Consider the following 19,532-nt stretch of genomic DNA (forward strand, 5'->3'; position numbering starts at 1 on the left):
TTTGAGCGGGGGTCGTCAAAGTCGTACAATTGCACAACTGATTTAACAAGTTTGACGCTGGAGCTGACGTAATGATTGCCAGTATAAATTGATATCTTATTGTTTTTATGTGTTTATTTTTATAGGTCAATACGAGCTAAAATATTTTCTTTTATTGTGTTAGGATGGAAGGTACCTATTACTGATCAGTTGGGGTTCATTTGGAGATCTATTTGGGGCTTGTTATTTGCAAGATGTATTGCGAATGGAATGGGTTGTCCGTTTAAGAATGCCACCAGAGTTAGTTCGGTATGTGTTCGCGGTAGGGAGTCTGGTGAAACCGGTAATAGCACCATCACCTTGTAAGGTTAGTTAGCTTCTATCTGTGTCAGACGTGGTGGGCACACGTTCGGCTATGCTAGAAACATAGATATACACACGCACTGGATTCATGAAGGCATTTAAGATAATAATTAAAGAGGTAAATAAAATGAAATTTAAGGACACTTCCTGGTATACGTGGATAAGTATTGAAGGGAACAAATTTGATTGTGACACTAAAATCAATTTTGAGATTATGTCGTTTGTTTTGAATATTCGGTATTTTTATGTATTATTTTGTCAAAACATGCGTCTTGTCTTTAATAAACGCATTAATGAATACTCAAATACTACATGGTTAAGCAAATCTCGCCCTAGCAATATGTGATTTCTACTTCCTGGTTAAACTGTTATTACAAATGAAGCAATGTGTACTTTCCACTTCCTGGTTGCACTATTATTGCGAATCTAACAATGTTCACTTTCCCCTTCCTGGCTGCACTATACGAATTACAATGTGTGCCAATTCCCCCTTCCTGGTTGCATTATCATTACAAATTTAGTAATGTGCACTTCCCATTTCCCGGGTGCATTATTACTAATATAACAATGTACACTTTCCCTTCCTGGTTGCACTTTAATAATAAATCTAGGAATATGGTTTTTCTATCTCCTGGGTGCACTTTCATTACAAATTTAGCAACGTGTGCTTTCCACTTCCTGGGTGCATTATTATTACCAATCTAACAATGTGCAATTCCCCCTTCCTGATTGTACTTTAATTACAAATCTAGGAATATGCACTTTCCCCTCCTGGGTGTACTTTTATCACAAATCTATCGATGTACGCTTTCCACTTTTTGTGTACACTTTTGTTATAAAGCTTCCTGCCTCCTTTCTGATAAATAAATAAATAAATTTTGGATTAATAAAGCGCCTTTCTCCAGATCTTAGAGGACTCAAAGCGCTGTAATTTCACTGCAGTGGTGAATCGTCACAATCAGATCGCATCAACTAGGCCATGCAGTTGCTGCCGAACGGCGCACACCTATCCGCATTTAGATTGTAACATCCACCAATTATCTGGGCAGCTCCCCAAATTCCATTGGGTGAAGGAAGTTTTTGATAACCAAACAAATAATCACCGATTTTTGCGATACAGGAGGAAACCGGAGATCCCGGAGAAAACCTGCGAGAGCGAGCATGGAATCGGGATAAACCAAGTGCACATGAGTCCTAAGGTGCACAAATCTAGCGATATGCGCGTTTCTATTCCTGGGTGTACTATTATTGCGAATCTAGCAATGTGTATTTTCCACTTCCTGGATACACAGTTATTACAAATCTAGCAATGTGCATTCCACTTCCCGAGAGCAATTTAATACATTATTATGTTTTGATGGATCCAAGTTGTGATAATATTGGATCCAAAACATAATAATGATAAAATTGGATGCTTTCTCGCTATGAGTTGTAAAATATTGGACTCGACTACGTCTCGTCCAATATTTTAAAACTCATAGCTCGACCAATAAATATGGGCTCAACCGATCCAATTTTTATATCAAATTTAGCAATGTGCACTTGCCACTTCCTGGTTGCACTTTTATTATAAATCTAGCAATATGTGCTTTCCCCTTCCTGAGTGCACATTAATACAAATTTAGTAATATGTACTTTCCACTTCCTGGTTGTACTTTTATTACAAATCTAGCAATGTGTGCTTTCCAATTCATTGGTGCACTATTATTTTGGTCAATAAGTCCTCGCAACTACTATACATGTATATCTCCGCTCAAGCATGACTGTTACTTATCATAAATACAAGTTAGTACCTTTGTCTTTCCAGAGAAGATGATAAAAGAGGAGGTCGCTCGCTGCCCACATCAAATAAATAATGTGTGCATCCGCCTATTGATGGAAACAATGATCTAATCCGATTGATCAACTAATACGATAAGTGGCTTTGCGAGTCACGACTGTCTAGCTCTAAACAGCGCATGCCCGGATATCAATTTGTTACGTCAGTTGACCGCGAAATATAATTTCTGTATTGTTTGGCATGACCGACTGCTAAGGTTGACCCGAGATCCGTGTGAAAAGGACCCTCATTTTGGATCTAAATAGCATTTTTGGACACGTTTGGACACAAAACAGGAGTATATGAAGAAACTGACACGAGTTTGAATTACTGATTACACTAGTTTTCAGTTTCCGTAAACTTCCGCAAATATTCAAAAGCGTATCATTTAAATTTCTTTTCCTTTGACCTTATATTAATTTTACTGTAAAATTAATTAAGCTTGACTTTCCGTAACTTAACAAAACGTTTGATTTTTTTAATGGGAGTTGCGATATATATGATGCTTTTTCACTCGTTTAAAAATCATGGTCACCCTGGTTAGTATTATTTTTCTTTAAAGAAAAAACGCATGATTTGACTGCGAAATTGGGAATTTAACGATGTACTTCCGTGTGTGGAATATTTTCTCCACTAAGAGAACTACCAAATCAGTCGAGCGTGTGTCGGATGAACAGATTACCACAAAGGAAGTTTCAAGTGGTATTTTAAGTACCCAAAACAAAGAAAAGTGAATGGATGTTAACTGTTGGCAATCGGATTATATGTTCGAGCGATCTCCTCTTTTCTCATCTTCTCTGGTCTTTCAAAACAAATGTGTAATAGCGAGGTTGCATACTTGATGACGTAATCACATTAGCATAAACACAGTAGCCTATGGACACTGCATGATTTATGGTGAAAAATAGTGGGGAAAATAGCGAGCCAAATTGAGGTATAGTTACATAATTCCAAATATCTCAAGAGTAAAAGTATAGAATTTGGCGCGCTTTTGCATTTTTTTTAGATCGATGACATAGGGTTGATGCTATACTCTTTTTGGACCTATACCATTTTTTATTAAAGATCAGGGATCATGTTGAATATCTCCATTTTTGAGATGTCATGTTTTTGTAATCAAAGTAGCACACCATAGAGAGGCTCTAGATTGAATACGAATTGTGAATTTCAAAAGGTTCATTTAGTTTTAGCATGAGACTCAGTATAGCAAATCATTTAGTCATATTTTTAGCGAAATTTTTAATGAAATTTTCCTTTTTTCATACATTTTTTGGCACTTTTAATCATATATACCAGCAACGCATGCGCATATGTATATTTTTATTGTAACAATTTCTATTGTCCTGAATATGACCTCTCACACCATACCAATAATCGTATTTGTTTTTGTTTCATTTTGGAGATAATTTTGATTAATGTGTCTACCTTGAGTGCTCGTCTCTCATGATTTTCACAGCATTTTTGGTTGTCGTTAAGGCCTATTTTTGATGTACAAACTTGTATTTATGATAAGCAACTGTCATCAAAATCATGCTTCAGCAGAGATATATAGTAGTTGCGAGGACTTTTTGACCAACCCTTGTACAATTCTAACAATGTGGGCACTTTCCACTTCCTGAGTTACATCTGTACAAATTTAGCAATATGTACTTTCCATTTCCTGGGTGCATTATTATTACAAATTTAACAATATGTACGTTTCACTTCCTGAGTGCATATTGATACAAATTTAGCAATGTACTTTCCACTTCCTGGTAGCACTGTTATTACAGATCTAGCAACGTGTGCTTTCCAATTCCCGGTTGCACTTATATTACAAATCTAGCAATGTGTGCTTTCCACTTCATAGGTGCACTATTTTTACAAATCTTGCAATGTGCGCTTTGCAGTTCATGGTTGCACTTTTATTATAAATCTAGCAATGTGTGCTTACCACGTCATAGGTGCACTATTATTATAAATCTTGTAATGTGCGCTTTCCACTTCCTGGGTGCACTTTAATTACAAATCTTCCAAATTGCACCTTCAACTTCCTGGTTGCAAGTCTAGCAATGTGTGCTTTCTACTTCCTGGTTGCACTTTTATTACAAATCTTGCAATGTGCGCTTTGCAGTTCGTGGTTGCACGTTTATTATAAGTCTAGCAATGTGCGCTTTCCACTTCCTGGTTGCACTTTTATTACAAATCTTGCAATGTGCGCTTTGCAGTTCGTGGTTGCACGTTTATTATAAGTCTAGCAATGTGCGCTTTCCACTTCCTGGTTGCACTTTTATTACAAATCTTGCAATGTGCGCTTTGCAGTTCGTGGTTGCACTTTTATTACAAGTCTAGCAATGTGTGCTTTCCACTTCCTGGTTGCACTTTTATTACAAATCTTGCAATGTGCACTTCCCAGATCCTGGGTGCACTTTAATTAAAAATCCAGCAATGTACACTTTCCACTTCCTGGGTTCCACTTTTGTTATAAATCTAGCAATGTGTGCTTTCCAGTTTCTGGTTGGATTTTTATCATAAATCCAGCAATATGTGATTTCTACTTACTGGCTGCACTATTATTACAAATCTTGCAATGTGCGCTTTGCAGTTCGTGGTTGCACGTTTATTATAAGTCTAACAATGTGCACTTTCCCTTCCTGAGTGCATATTAATACAAATTTAGTAATATGTACTTTCCACTTCCTGGTTGTACTTTTATTACAAATCTAGCAATATGTGCTTTTCAATTCATTGGTTCACTATTATTACAAATCTAGTAATGTGTGCTTTCCAATTCCTGAATCACATTGGTAGAAATTTAGCAACATGTACTTTCCAATTCCTGGGCGCATAATTATTACAAATTTAACAATGTGTACTTTCCACTTCCTGGTTGCACTATTATTACGAATCTTGCAATGTGCGCTTTCCAATTACTGGTTGACTATTATTACAAATTTAACAATATATACTTTCCGCTTCCTGGTTGCACTGTTATTACAAATCTAGCAACGCGTGCTTTCTAATTCCTGGTTGCACCTTTATTATAAATCTAGCAATACCGTAAAACCCCGTCTACAAGGATATACCCAAGAAACGCCCTCAATAAAATTGGTTGCTTGTTGTATTTGGAGTTTGAGCAAATATATACTGGCACATGATGCACTTATGGTCCATGGCAAGCCCGATTCGACCTTTGTGGCATTAAACCCAGTTAACAGGAAATTAATCCAGTAAATCGATTCAATAAAGCAAATAAGCTCATGCATTCGATCACTAACGGCAACCAGCTTCGGTCGATTACCCCAGCTGCAGCGTGTGTAAACTCTAATTTGCATAGAGGCTGTACGTGAAATTATTGATTGGCTCCAAACAAAGGATTTGAACCGGTGCACGTAATCATGGCGCAGTGCAGTCCATTCAATCAAATGTTGTCATCAACCTATTTGATCGCAGTGCATTGTTATGTGTGTGAGACGAACTGTCGCGGTTGATTGCAATCAAACAAACGATTATGTCTTATGTATTACTTTGTTCCGTGATGAAAATCGTGATGTTTTATTTAATCACTCTCGAAAAATGTATTTCTTTTGTAGGCCTATTACTTTGTTTTGTGATGAAAATCGTGATGTTTTATTTCATCACGCTTTAAAACAAACGATTTCTTATGTAGGGCCTATTACTTTGTTTCGTGATGAAAACCGTGATGTTTTATTTCATCATCACGCTCTAAAACAAACGATTTCTTATGCATTATATTTGTTTTGTGATGAAAATCGTGATGTTTTATTTCATCACGCTCTAAACAATAATTATAGTTACATGCATTTCAAGAAAAAAATCTTATTAAAACGGTAGGCCCTATGTTGTTAGAAAAAATGTAGAAAGTGATGATGATGATGATGTCGATGATGATGATGATGATGATGATGATGATGATGATGATGATGATGATGATGATGATGATGATGTCTCCAAAAGTGTCCCGGTTTTTTTTTCTTGCCCTAAATCGTGCGTATCTATTAATAAGGCACTTCAATAATCAATAATCAGTCCCGTGACGGCCTCCACTAACTAGCTACTAACTTGGGTTATGGGCCCTGATTTTCATGTTCACTGTCACTTACTCATCAGCGAAGTACGACCCTTTGTCAATTACCTACAGTACCAAATTTCGGCATACTATTTAAAAACTCATCATGATGATCGAACAGAGAGTACTTTAAATGTAGCTTGTACCGTTTTCGTGTGGCATTCTTCAGAAGTGAGCGGTCCGTTTACCAAAATTTTCGGTCAAATCTCCATTCAATTAACACGGGATTTGGCTAGCTATGCCTTGCCCTCACTCACTGTTTTACCAAAGTACGAATATTTCTGAACATCTAACCTAGCTGTAATTTTAGGTCATGTTAGAGAAATATATTTGCTAGAAGTTTTTGAGAGTACTTTTAATATTGGCCGGTTATTTTTCACACATTGACGTTAACTAGGCAAATGCCTATCCTTTTAACGTGGCACGATTTGTAGAGGTCACAGCTCAATGGTGAGAGCACTGTGTATTGTGTATAGGAAAACGGACAGTAACTGCAGTATGACTGGGTGGCTATGCATTCCATCTAAGTATGTTGTAACACCAATCAATTGTATTGACATAATAACGACTGTTTCGTATATCAGGATCGTATAGCTCAATTGATAGAGCGTCAGACTTAGGAACTGAAGACATGCTGAAGAGAGCATGGTCCGGGCACCGGTTCCGTTTTTTCATTCTCGTTTAATTTTACCTTTTTGACTTGTTCTTTTTATCTTTCTTCAAATCTACCTTTCTACTTTTAATTTTAGGTGCGTTTTTTTTTTGTTTTTTTTATAGTTTTTTTTATAGTTTTTTTTAGTAATTTTGTGGTTTTATAGAAACTAGTAAAAGCATTTATTCTAAATAATAGCGAAACCCACGGTTAGACAGATGTGTTGTAACTACTTGTCTGTCCTCGTCTTTGCAATAAAACCTATGTTGCACCTTTGTGCCATCCCAATTCTTGAGGTAGGGTGCGTTTTTGGCTTAAGCACGATTTTGTTTCTACTTGAAATGAAATGAAAATAAATATTGTTCTGTTGCCACAATTGCAGTTTTTTCAATAAAAAAAAAATAGATGAGGAATAATAATTATTCCATATTTGAATCTATTGTCCCATCAAGAATAGAGTGTCTTCAAAAACTTCAATCAATTCATCTGACAAAGGAAACTATTCTGGTCATTCAATTTTGTTTCGCTTGCACCTGTTATATCACAGGCGTTGGTAGAGAAGGCACACTTCTCTTGTCTTCACCGAAGTAGTGATGTAAACACTAACATGATTAATTACCATAGCTAGCAATGGACATACACTATTTTTTGTTCCACTTGAACCCATACTATAGGCTATTCGCTGTCGATGTGACGTAATTAATCGGATTAACTACCATAGCAATTGATGAATACAATTTCGAATATATAGCCCTGCACTTCATCGTTCACGTGGCACCTATGCATTAAACCATAGTTGTCAAAGAAATGCTAATCACTCGCCATGTAAGATTAGTATTTATGAAAAGAGTGGTATTCAATCTATGTTTGGTGACATACGCGGGTGATTAGTGCAATCTGCTTGATGGTAGTTATTGCGATTATTACGTCACTTCGACAGCGAATTGTAGTATAGACGAATCCAACAAGCCAAGTGATGGTCAGAATTTATTCGGCCATTATACGCTGGTGAAGTTGCGTAATTAATCGGATTAATTACCATAGCAATAGGTGAAAACAATTTTGAACATATCGCGCTGCGCTACAAGCAGGTTACACTCATCACCTGTACTGTGTATGTCTGCAATCATAGATTGAATACAATACTGGTCTTTTCAAAGATCTTACAGGTGCAGCATGATATATGGTTCAATCATGGAGGTATATAAATATTTATATACCTCCATGGTTCAATGAAGAGGTACCGCCTGAACGTATCAGTGTATAACGCGGTATATTCAAAAATTGTTTTCACCTATTGCTATGGTAGTTAATCCGATTATTACGTAACTTCGCCAGCGTATTGAATAAAACAGGAGGATGTGAGTTCATAAGGGCAATGTCGGGGATAGGTCACAATCGATGTGGAGAGATGAGAGGTCCGACCAACAGCCATAGCGATTCAACTAATTCCAGCGGACGGTCTGTGGCTAGTAAGGAATCGTCTTTGACCACATGCGCAGATCTGTCTCGTCAGGAAGATATTTAATATCCCGAATTTATAATAGGCCTATGCCTACCAGTTCCATCGTATAACCGATCTGCTAGAGAATATTTGTTACCATGTTTAATAAATTCGTATTTATCGTATAATAAAATGTAGCCAAATGTATATTATGTGTCACACGGTTTTCTGCTGAACCACTAGCAGGCTATGTTACCACATCTATGACAATGACAAAGGTGAATTTTGATGATTTTTACGATCGTCCGGATGAGCAAATCACTGAATGGGTCTTTAGTTCCTCCTCTCCTTATCCTGCCAATATTATATGAATCAAAGAAAAATAAAGAAAAATAAAATTAAACAAGAAAAAAAGACAAAGAAAAGAAACAATTAAAGAAAAACAATAGAATAAATTAAACTAAATATGAAAAAAAAATGATCACGAAAGGAGTCTTTAGAAAATGCAAGAAAATATAAATGAAAAGTTTGAACAATATTTTGTTTATAAAAGTTTGTGTGACCGTGATGAGGCTCGAACTCACCATCTTCCGATCTAAAGAACCAAAGTCTTATGCCTTGCCAAGTGAGCTATGCTCGTGAGATGCGAAATAAAGATAAAATAATACATTGTATACCTGCTTGTGTCGGTAAATGATTTGCTCAAATTCCATAATGATATAATATTGTGGAGGGCGCTAGCGTGAAATATGCTATCATCACAGTCGCTTCTATTCCTTATAGACGGGTTTCTACGGTATGTGATTTCCACCTCATAGTTACACTATTATTACAAATCTTGCAATGTGCACTTTACAGTTGCTGGTTGCTTTTTTTTTATTATAAATCTAGGAATGTGTGCTTTTCCCCTATACCGGTTGAACTGTTATTACAAATCTAGCAATGTGCGCTTTCCACTTCCTGGTTGCACTTTTATTATAAATCTAGCAATATGTGCTTTCCACTTCCTGGTTGCACTATTTTTACAAATCTAGCAATGTGTGCTTTCCACTTCCTGATTGACTATTATTACAAATCGAACAATGTGCACTTTACAGTTTCTGTATGCTTTCCACTTCTTGGTTGCCGGGTTAATACAAGTCTAGAAATGTGTGCTTTCTAATTCCTGACTGCCCTTTTATTACAAATCTTGCAATGTGTGCTTTCCACTTCCTGCTACTCTTTATTATAAATCCAGCAATATGTGATTTCTACTCCCTGGGTGCATTATTATTACAAATCTAACACTGTGTACTTTCCAGTTCCAGGGTACACTTTAATACCAAATTTAGCAAAGTGCACGTTCCATTTCCTGATTGCACTTTTATTATATAAATCTAGCAATGTGTGTTTTCCACTTCTTGGTTGCCGGGTTGATACAAGTCTAGCAATGTGCGCTTTCCAATTCCTGGTTGCACTTTTATGACAAATTTAGCAATGTGTGCTTTCCATTTCCTGGTTGCACTATTATTTCAAATCCAGCAATATGTGCTTTCCACTTCCTTGGTGCAGTATTATTATAAATCTAACAATGTGTCATGTGTGCTTTCCACTTCCTGTGTGCACTTTAATTCCAAACCTAGCAAAGTGGACGTTCCACTTCCTGGTTGCACTGTTATTACAAATCCAGCAACATGTGCTTTCCACTTCCTTGGTGCTTTCCACTTCTGGTTGCACTATTATTATAAATCTTGCAATATGTGCTTTCCACTTTCTAGGTGCACTATTATTACAAATCTAGCAATGTGTGATTTCCCCTTCCTGGTTGCACTATTATTACAAATATTGCAACGTGTGCTTTCCACTTCCTGGTTGCACTATTATTACAAATCTAACAATGTGCACTTTTCAGTTCCTGGGTGCACTTTTATTATATATCTGACAATGTGTGCTTTCCCCTTGCTGGTTGCACTATTATTACAAATCTAGCAATATGTGCTTTCCACTTCCTGGTTGCACTATTATTACAAATCTTGCAATGTGTGCTTTCCACTTCCTGGTTACACTTTTATTATAAATTTGGCAATTTATGCTTTCCACTTCCTATGTGCACTATTATTACAAATCTAACAATGTGCACTTTCCAGTTCCTGGGTGCACTTTAATTCCAAATTTAGCAAAGCGCACTTTCCATTTCCTGATTGCACTTTAGTTATAAATCTAGCAATGTGTGCTTTCCACTTCTTGGTTGCCGGGTTGATACAAGTCTAGCAATGTGTGCTTTCCAATTCCTGACTGCACTTTCATTACAAATTTAACAATGTGTGCTTTCCACTTCTTGGTTGCCTGGTTAATACAAGTCTAGAAATGTGTGCTTTCCAATTCCTGGTTGCACTTCTATTACAAATTTAGCAATGTGTGCTTTCCACTCCTCTGTGCACTATTATTATATATCTAACAATGTGTGCTTTCCCCTTCCTGGTTGCACTATTATTACAAATCTAGCAATATGTGTTTTCTACTTCCTGGTTGCACTATTATTACAAATCTAGCAATATGTGCTTTCCACTTCCTGGTTGCACTATTATTACAAATCTTGCAATGTGTGCTTTCCACTTCCTGGTTGCACTATTATTACAAATCTTGCAATGTGTGCTTTCCAATTCCTGGGTTGCACTATTATTACAATTCTAACAATGTGCACTTTCCAGTTTCTGGATGCACTTTAATTACAAATCCAGCAATGTACACGTTCTACTTCATGGGTTCCACTTTTGCTATAAATCTAGCAATGTGTGCTTCCCAGTTCCTGCTACACTTTTATTATAAATCCAGCAATATGTGATTTATACTCCCTGGGTGCATTATTATTACAAATCCAGTTCCAGGGTGCACTTTAATTCCAAATTTAGCAAAGTGCACGTTCCATTTCCTGATTGCACTTTTATTATAAATCTAGCAATGTGTGTTTTCCACTTCTTGGTTGCCGGATTGATACAAGTCTAGCAATGTGTGCGTTCCAATTCCTGGTTGCACTTTTATTACAAATTTAGCAATGTGTGCTTTCCACTTCCTGGTTGCACTATTATTACAAATCCAGCAATATGTGCTTTCCACTTCCTGGTTGCACTATTATTATAAACCCAGCAATATGTGCTTTCCACTTCTGGTTGCACTATATTTACAAATCTTGCAATGTGTGCTTTCCACTTCCTAAGTGCACTATTATTACAAATCTAGCAATGTGTGCTTTCCCCTTCCTGGTTGCACTATTATTACAAATATTGCAATGTGTGCTTTCCACTTCCTGGTTGCACTATTATTACAAATCCACCAATATTTGCTTTCTACTTCCTGGTTGCACTATTATTACAAATCTTGCAATGTGTGCTTTTCACTTCCTGGTTACACTTTTATTATAAATTTAGCAATTTATGTTTTCCACTTCCTATGTGCACTATTGTTACAAATCTAACAATGTGCACTTTCCAGTTCCTGGGTGCACTTTAATTACAAATCCATCAATATGTAATTTTTACTCCCTGGGTGCATTATTATTACAAATCTAACAATGTGTACTTTCCAGTTCCAGGGTGCACTTTAATTCCAAATTTAGCAAAGCGCACTTTCCATTTCCTGATTGCACTTTAGTTATAAATCTAGCAATGTGTGCTTTCCACTTCTTGGTTGCCGGGTTGATACAAGTCTAGCAATGTGTGCTTTCCAATTCCTGACTGCTCTTTCATTACAAATTTAACAATGTGTGCTTTCCACTTCTTGGTTGCCTGGTTAATACAAGTCTAGAAATGTGTGCTTTCCAATTCCTGGTTGCACTTCTATTACAAATTTAGCAATGTGTGCTTTCCACTCCTCTGTGCACTATTATTATATATCTAACAATGTGTGCTTTCCACTTCCTGGTTGCACTATTATTACAAATATTGCAATGTGTGCTTTCCACTTCCTGGTTGCACTATTATTACAAATATTGCAATGTGTGCTTTCCACTTCCTGGTCGCACTTTAATTATAAATCTAGCAATGTATGCTTTCCGCTTCTTGGTTGCCGGGTTGATACAAGTCTAGAAATGTGTGCTTTCCAATTCCTGGTTGCAGTTCTATTACAAATTTAGCAATGTGTGTTTTCCCCTTCCCGGTTGCACTATTATTACAAATATTGCAATGTGTGCTTTCCACTTCCTGGTTGCACTTTAATTACAAATCTTGCAATTTGTGCTTTCCACTTCCTGGTTGCACTATTATTACAAATATTGCAATATGTGGTTTCCACGTCCTGGGTACAGTACACTATTATTACAAATCTAACAATGTGCACTTTCCAGTTCCTGGGTGCACTTTTATTATATATCTAACTATGTGTGCTTTCCAATTCCTGGTTGCACTTTTATTATAAATTTAGCAATGTGTGCTTTCCACTTCCTGGTTGCACTTTTATTATAAATCTTACAATGTGTGCTTTCCACTTCCTGGTTGCACTTTTATTATAAATTTAGCAATTTGTGCTTTCCACTTCCTCGTCGCACTTTTATTATTATTTAGTTTAATATTATGACGTAGATGATGCTATTTTCAACTAAAAAATAGGGATATATTCCTTCAAGGAAAATCACACATACCTTTGTTTGTTATTTAATAAGTATCTGAGTTTCGACCAAAAGCGCTGGTCCTTTTTTTAACATGTGAACGAAATGTAGGTTATCACATAAGGAATTTGGTCTAATTATTAAATTACTCTTTTCCACAACTTCATAACATGTTGTACTGCTAATTTTGAAATGTTTTAATTCTTGATGTCCCGTTTCAACCGTTTATTTTTTTACTCATTTGTTGTTTCTTTGTTGGTAAATGATGTACAGATTAATAATATTAGACCATATACACTAACACAATAAATATGCATTTTACTGCTGTATACTCTCACTCGGCACACGAGATAACATTATTCCCTTTATCGTTTCTTCTTTTGCAAATTGTTTGACTATGGTACCTATATAGGACAGATATTACACCTAGATGTCAACAAGTAAAGTAACACTAATAAATTATAGAGGTCGCTGAATAAAAGTTTCATCATCTCAACTATTACATTACAAGTTCAAAGATAACTCTTATCTCACTTCTTTAAAAAGAAAAAGAAAAAAGAAAGAAAGACAAGATCACCAGGCCAGTCAGTCAGTCAGCTAGCCATATGATACTACACGATGCAAGATGAGGATGGCATCGGCCGCCGCTCTACCCCACGCAGCCATCATATAGATCGGGTTACTTTTATCATCATCAGTCAGCCGGCTGGTCTTTGCCTGGGTCCTCCCTCTTTTTTTTCATCCTATATCCGTGGCCTAGAAACATCCACGCATCTAAATTACAACCATCATTCCGTCCCGGCTGCATAGCACCACTTTGACAACAGACGTGAAACTGTTCAGTCGCATGCAAGCTCTGCAGTGCTGGCAACGGAAAACGTACTGAGAAAACTTGATTCGACCTGGGATAGATAGGTTGTAATATAATAAGTGAACGCTGTCAGAGTTTGCAACCAACTTGCACCATTCAAAATGGAGCCTGGATCTAAAATGAACATAGAAATAAAGATACCATACGCTGCTCGTATGAGTTCTCCTCAAGTTGAGTACAGCGTACAAGCACCTGGACAGGATATGATAACTGGATCAGCACCAGTCACTGTTCGTCAGGACAGTAGTTTGGTAGATTCTGGTACCTACGTTACTCATGATCCGGGATCATACACCGTCGAAGTGTCACCTTCTGGATCTTCATCTCATCACACTGTAAGGAAAGAAACGCGTCGATATGTCACTCAAAACCCAGGTGAAACAGTGACCCGTCGCTATGTCACCACCACACCTACAGAAACCACCACCAGAAGGCATTATACCACCCATCAACCTGTGGAAACAGTGACGCGTCGCTATGTGACAACTACACCACCTGAGACAACGACACGTCGTTACGTCACTACTGAACCAGAACAGGTCACCCGTCGTAGCTGGGTCAATACCCACCCCGGGGGCTACCCGCAGCAGTCACCGCAAGAAACCATCATTACTGGAGGAAATATTCATGTTATTCCGACAACACCAATATCGCCTACTCGTTCTCAAACTACTTCTCAAGATGGGGTGAGTCAATACACGAAAACGACAACAACCACTAAGACAACCCGAGAAATCGATACAAGTGAAACCGGCTCTGTTTCAAATGCGCCACAATCTAGCACTGTTATAACTTCCCAACCAACTCAAGTTAATCGCCAAAGTAGTCGCGTAGAAGTCGACGAAAATCGCTTCCAGGTTACCCTCGACGTGGGTCAATATAGGCCTGAAGATATAGAAGTTAAAGTGGATAATAACAAATTGACTGTTCGAGCTGAAGCCAAAGGCAAAGCTGGTGAAGCCGGATATGTAGAGAAAGAGTTCTTCCGTCAGTATACTCTACCTGATGACGTCGACACTTCTCAAGTGCGGTCATACTATTCTGAAGACGGCAATCTTACACTAGAAGCTCCAAGAATCCATGGTAGCGGTCAGCATGGTCCAACGCAGACGACCTCCTTTAACGAACCACCAAGACTCACTACTCAACCACCTCGGATGTCACAAGGAACTTACACTTACCATTCAACACCCGCAGGTGGAGGCTCTCCACAATCAATCCCCATTCATATGAGAGTCGGTGCCCCGCAAGGTGGCGGCACTGTTCCCATAGTAGAAGAGGTTCACAGCAATTACGGTAGTGATCTTGAATCAAATCGCTCCTGGCGTAAGTGACACTGAACAATGAACAGATCTATAGATAGTCATCCTTCAAATGTGTAACTGTGGAAGAACAAATGAACAGTACTTCTGCATGACTGCATGGACAACCCCCTTCCAAGACAATGTCGTCCATTACCGGTTTGGTATAACCTGCATGTGTTTCACCGAACATTGTATATAATATACACGCACCTGCACTAGAACTGTGTATAGTAAAGCAACAGTGGAAACTTTAGCGTCTGTATATAGTTCATAAGGATATTTATATTGTTTGGATCATTATCATGATTATTGTCAGCGGAAGAAAACTTGGATTCGAAAAGTCAAGAAGATGAAATGTTATTATAGTAGGATAGACTCTGCGGACTGATGGATAATTGAGATAATAGCACCTTTTGTACTTACTTATTGTCTTCCAATCTTGATGCCTTAGCATTTATGATCATCAAATAATTACACCTGGTGGACAATTTGGATTGTTTTTGATGAATATATTATCAATTGTTTGATGTACACAATTTGTATGCATTATCAATTATCTGTGGAAATGGATAACAAAAGTCTTGACAGCTGTAGCTGAAATAGACCTTGTGCTTTTTTGTTGAGAGACGAGAAGGAAGACCACTTCGTCCAAAAACTGGATTTCCGTGCATTTTATGGATCATTCTACTATCTGAAGTAATACTGACGTATGCAATTCATGCAAACATAGAACCAAACTGATTTTGTTTGTAGTTTCGAGTTTCAATTATATAACTTGTAAATGTTAATAATGACTTATCTTTAATTTTATCCAAATGCAAAATAATTTAAAAGCATCTGTGTGTTGAAAATGTGTGCAGATACACATGTACTTAAAAAGAACAAAAACAAGTATTTCTTTTCTTTGTTAAACAGTTTCAATTTCTATATATCTGAAATAGTTCATGTCCCATTAAACTGACTGAGTGAAAGAATGTAATATTTATATTGTGTATGTAAATCTTTGTATCATGTTCTTGATACAATCATCAGATTCTACCATGTCAATGAGATAATGATGACGTCAAAAAGATGATACAAATTCTAATGTAAACCGTGACTTAACTTATGAAGTTAATGATTTAATTAACGAGGAAAAAAACAAATCATGTTAGGCTTTAAAAAAAGTGTGTTTCCCGTAGGACGCGCGCAGTTTTTTTTATTATTATTTTTTGTTGAAAATTTACCACATTTTGGTATTTTTATTTGTAAAATCCATTAAAACATTATATCAAACAAAAAATAAATGACAACATTTCAACAGATTGTGTTCTCGTTTATTTACAAGCAATATGAAATGAATAAATCCTTCTATCAATCTATCTATAAATTTCCTAAAAGTTATACTTGTCATATCTAATCTATTCTACACAGAGTTAACAATATATGCTTGTGATTTGAGGCATTTCGCATTTTGGTTTTCAGGTCGCCTACGGGAAACAAACTTGGTTTTCAGGCTTACCTGAAGAAAGCAGCTGACTAAAATAAGGGGTTATCAGAAAATCAAAAATCCATTGCTTAAATAATTACTCTAATTACTATCTTACCATCGTAATTTATACGTTTTGGAACAATGTTATTAAATAACGATTTAAGTGTAATGTAAAAAGAATAATATCATGAAAAGATGCATCAAATGAATTTATGTAAATTGTTATTATTTATTATCTATATTGTGAATTGTTCTTATTTATTATCTAGAAGATTGGACTTTTTGACCCCAATTGTCGTATGACGTCACAAGAATAATACCTAATAAACGATAATTGCTTCAAACCAAATTATTAAATTGTTTATTTGTACCAATACATACTTAAATACACACAAAAAAACCTTTCAGCTTTCCTATACTGACAATTGTGTTTGTAAGAAACCTGAGAAACACCCAGCAGTCTACGACGCGGTCATGAAGTCACGTGTACGAGTGGTTGTGAACTACATCTCGTGATCATAACGTCTAATTTGATTGGTCAATCAAGTTGAATGAGTGTGTCAAGTTAAAATAGAATTTACATTTAATATACACTATGACTATTTATAATAAAGAAGGGGAATGGTGTAAATTAAACGTATAACATCCACGTAGTTTTACCGGAAATGAAGTAGCATTGATCTGATCATGTTTGCATTGAGAGTTATGGATGTGAAGAAATGTACAGGCTTAACAGTTACGATAATGAAATACCTCTACTAAGGTTATAGCGAGTGTTAGTAGTCTCATAAATCACCACATTCCCGATTTGTTAGCACTGTGTACTACCATAAATGCATACATTAATATTAAGGGATATGAGACTTCCTAATTTGTTAGACAGGAGTGTAAATGTGTTAAACATCTACTCAAAATGCATGAAACGTAAGATCATTTCACTATTTTAATTGACTCATACTCACCGTAATTGGCAAAAACCCAACCAACATTACCATTGAGCTTCCACAAAAAGATGAGATCGCGGATTTCGGATTTTTGATGCGTTTGGGCAATTTAATCCATAAAAGTCATTTTCTGTATTTATATTTTCAGATTGCGTTTCTATCTATAAATGGTTTTAGCAATTTATACGTATATGGAGAAGAAACGAGCCGTCGATGATAACACAATTAAGAGTACATCGTAAATCGTCACAAGATGATTATAATGCATTCTTATCATAGGAACATAACGATTTATGAGGATTTAACATAAACAATTTGGGCTCTATTTGACACACTACTGCGTGCTGGTATGATTGTTTTTGCTACAAATAAATCAAGCCGCAATAAAGGTTAACGTAATTAAGTGTCTTCTTAAGATCAACAATAATCGGAACATTATATCCTATACGTTGTAAATTGCAGTATATTCACAATATCTTGGCTAACTGACCAAATAATGACCTTGAAAACATCTCTGAGTTGACAATCTCTCACCAATCTATCACATGGACAATTTTGTTTAAATTTAGAATTGTACAATTGTTTAAGAACAAGGTTTGGAATAAAACAAACACAAATAATACAAAAAATATGAAATGTGACAACTTGACGTATGACATTGTATAAATTATTTGACACCTTTGTAAGACCAGAGTCAACTATACGTGTTACGTTATCGCAATTATTTATGTTTTAATTGTGTTATCTTGATACAAACACTACTTTTAAACATCATCAATGTTAATCTAATGATAAAACCGTCTAACCGCCCATTTGAATAATTTGAACGATTTAGTTGCGGACCTTCATTGTCAACTAAAATGTTTGATTGATGTGTAGAATAAAAGCTTGCATGAATTCAGTGTTTGAGACCTGAAACTGCGTATACAGGCCTAAATTATTTTTTGTTTCAATCATAATCTACAACATAACTCTCTATGTAAATTAGAGCAACCCCAATTATTATTTGAGTATTGCTGATCAGGATGAGAATATTCAATTAAGTGAGTAGTGAGAACAATATATTTGAAGAACCTATAAGCAACGTTGTACGGGGAAGTGAATGTAAATGGACTTGGTCTATATACTATTTTGTTTTATTTTATATTTGCACACAATATTAACTGGTTAGATATTTTTTTCACTGAATTGACTATAGCATGGCGGAAATGCCATCAACTCTGTTTCTAACTTTTTGTATTGTCTCTGTTGTCTACGTTGTTGAGTATATTAGCTCATATTATTAGATATATTTGCCACTTTTGTTGAGCATATTATTATATACTTGCCACTTTGAATAAAGCATAACAGCCATGCGATTAAAATGAAATCGAACCGTCCATTAGGTATTTAAGACTAGAGTTTCTGAATTCAACTCTTAATGTCAACGTTGTGAAATAATTGCAATGGTCATCGTTGAAACGCTGTAGTCAATTGGCTGGTAACTTCACCACAGGGTTCATCATTACAGAGAACAGCTGTTAAGCTACGTAAAGATGAAATGGCAATTCTCTGCAACATAAGATAGTTAGGCCATCTCGCTTGGGGTTCTTGCACTATGATAATGAATGATATAGTATTAAATTATAATAATATTATAATTGTTAATATAGGTAAAATCAGCCACAGAATTTTTTTCTGATGCTGTGAAATGTCTGAAAGTATTGATTAAAAAGTAAATGGTTAATTTATGCACTGAATTGTATATGTATTGACTTTATTAATGTATAATTGGATTTATGTGAATGGTAAATAAATAGATTTCTTAAAGAACCATGTGGTACGTTTATGATTATTTACAATTAGTCTGCGCTTCTCAATATAAAACATGGGTTTAACAGTTGCTACTAGTACTAGTACTATTTTTCCCAAATAAATTCGTATGATTTGCATTTAAAAAAAAAAGTTCGTCTTCTTACATACTACCCCACAAGGATATTTATAAATAGTTGCGCGCAACTTTGTGCAAATGTACAAAGGAAATGATTGATGGAA

At 36.1% G+C, this 19,532-nt stretch overlaps 1 protein-coding gene across 1 annotated transcript; it reads left to right on the forward strand.

Moving 5' to 3' along the window:
• The first annotated feature begins 13,687 nt into the window (after positions 1-13,687).
• LOC140149024 (uncharacterized) lies at positions 13,688-19,310 on the forward strand. Its single transcript, XM_072171168.1, has one exon. The coding sequence runs from the start codon at positions 13,881-13,883 to the stop codon at positions 15,111-15,113; it is 1,233 nt and encodes a 410-aa protein (XP_072027269.1). The 5' UTR covers positions 13,688-13,880; the 3' UTR covers positions 15,114-19,310.
• The last annotated feature ends 222 nt before the right edge of the window (positions 19,311-19,532 follow it).

Source organism: Amphiura filiformis, chromosome 3, assembly GCF_039555335.1.
Source record: "Amphiura filiformis chromosome 3, Afil_fr2py, whole genome shotgun sequence".
NCBI lineage: Eukaryota > Metazoa > Echinodermata > Ophiuroidea > Amphilepidida > Amphiuridae > Amphiura > Amphiura filiformis.

Bases quoted from the DNA above. Each gene is read 5' to 3' on its own strand.
- LOC140149024 (XM_072171168.1), top strand. From the start codon at position 13,881: ATGGAGCCTGGATCTAAAATGAACATAGAAATAAAGATACCATACGCT.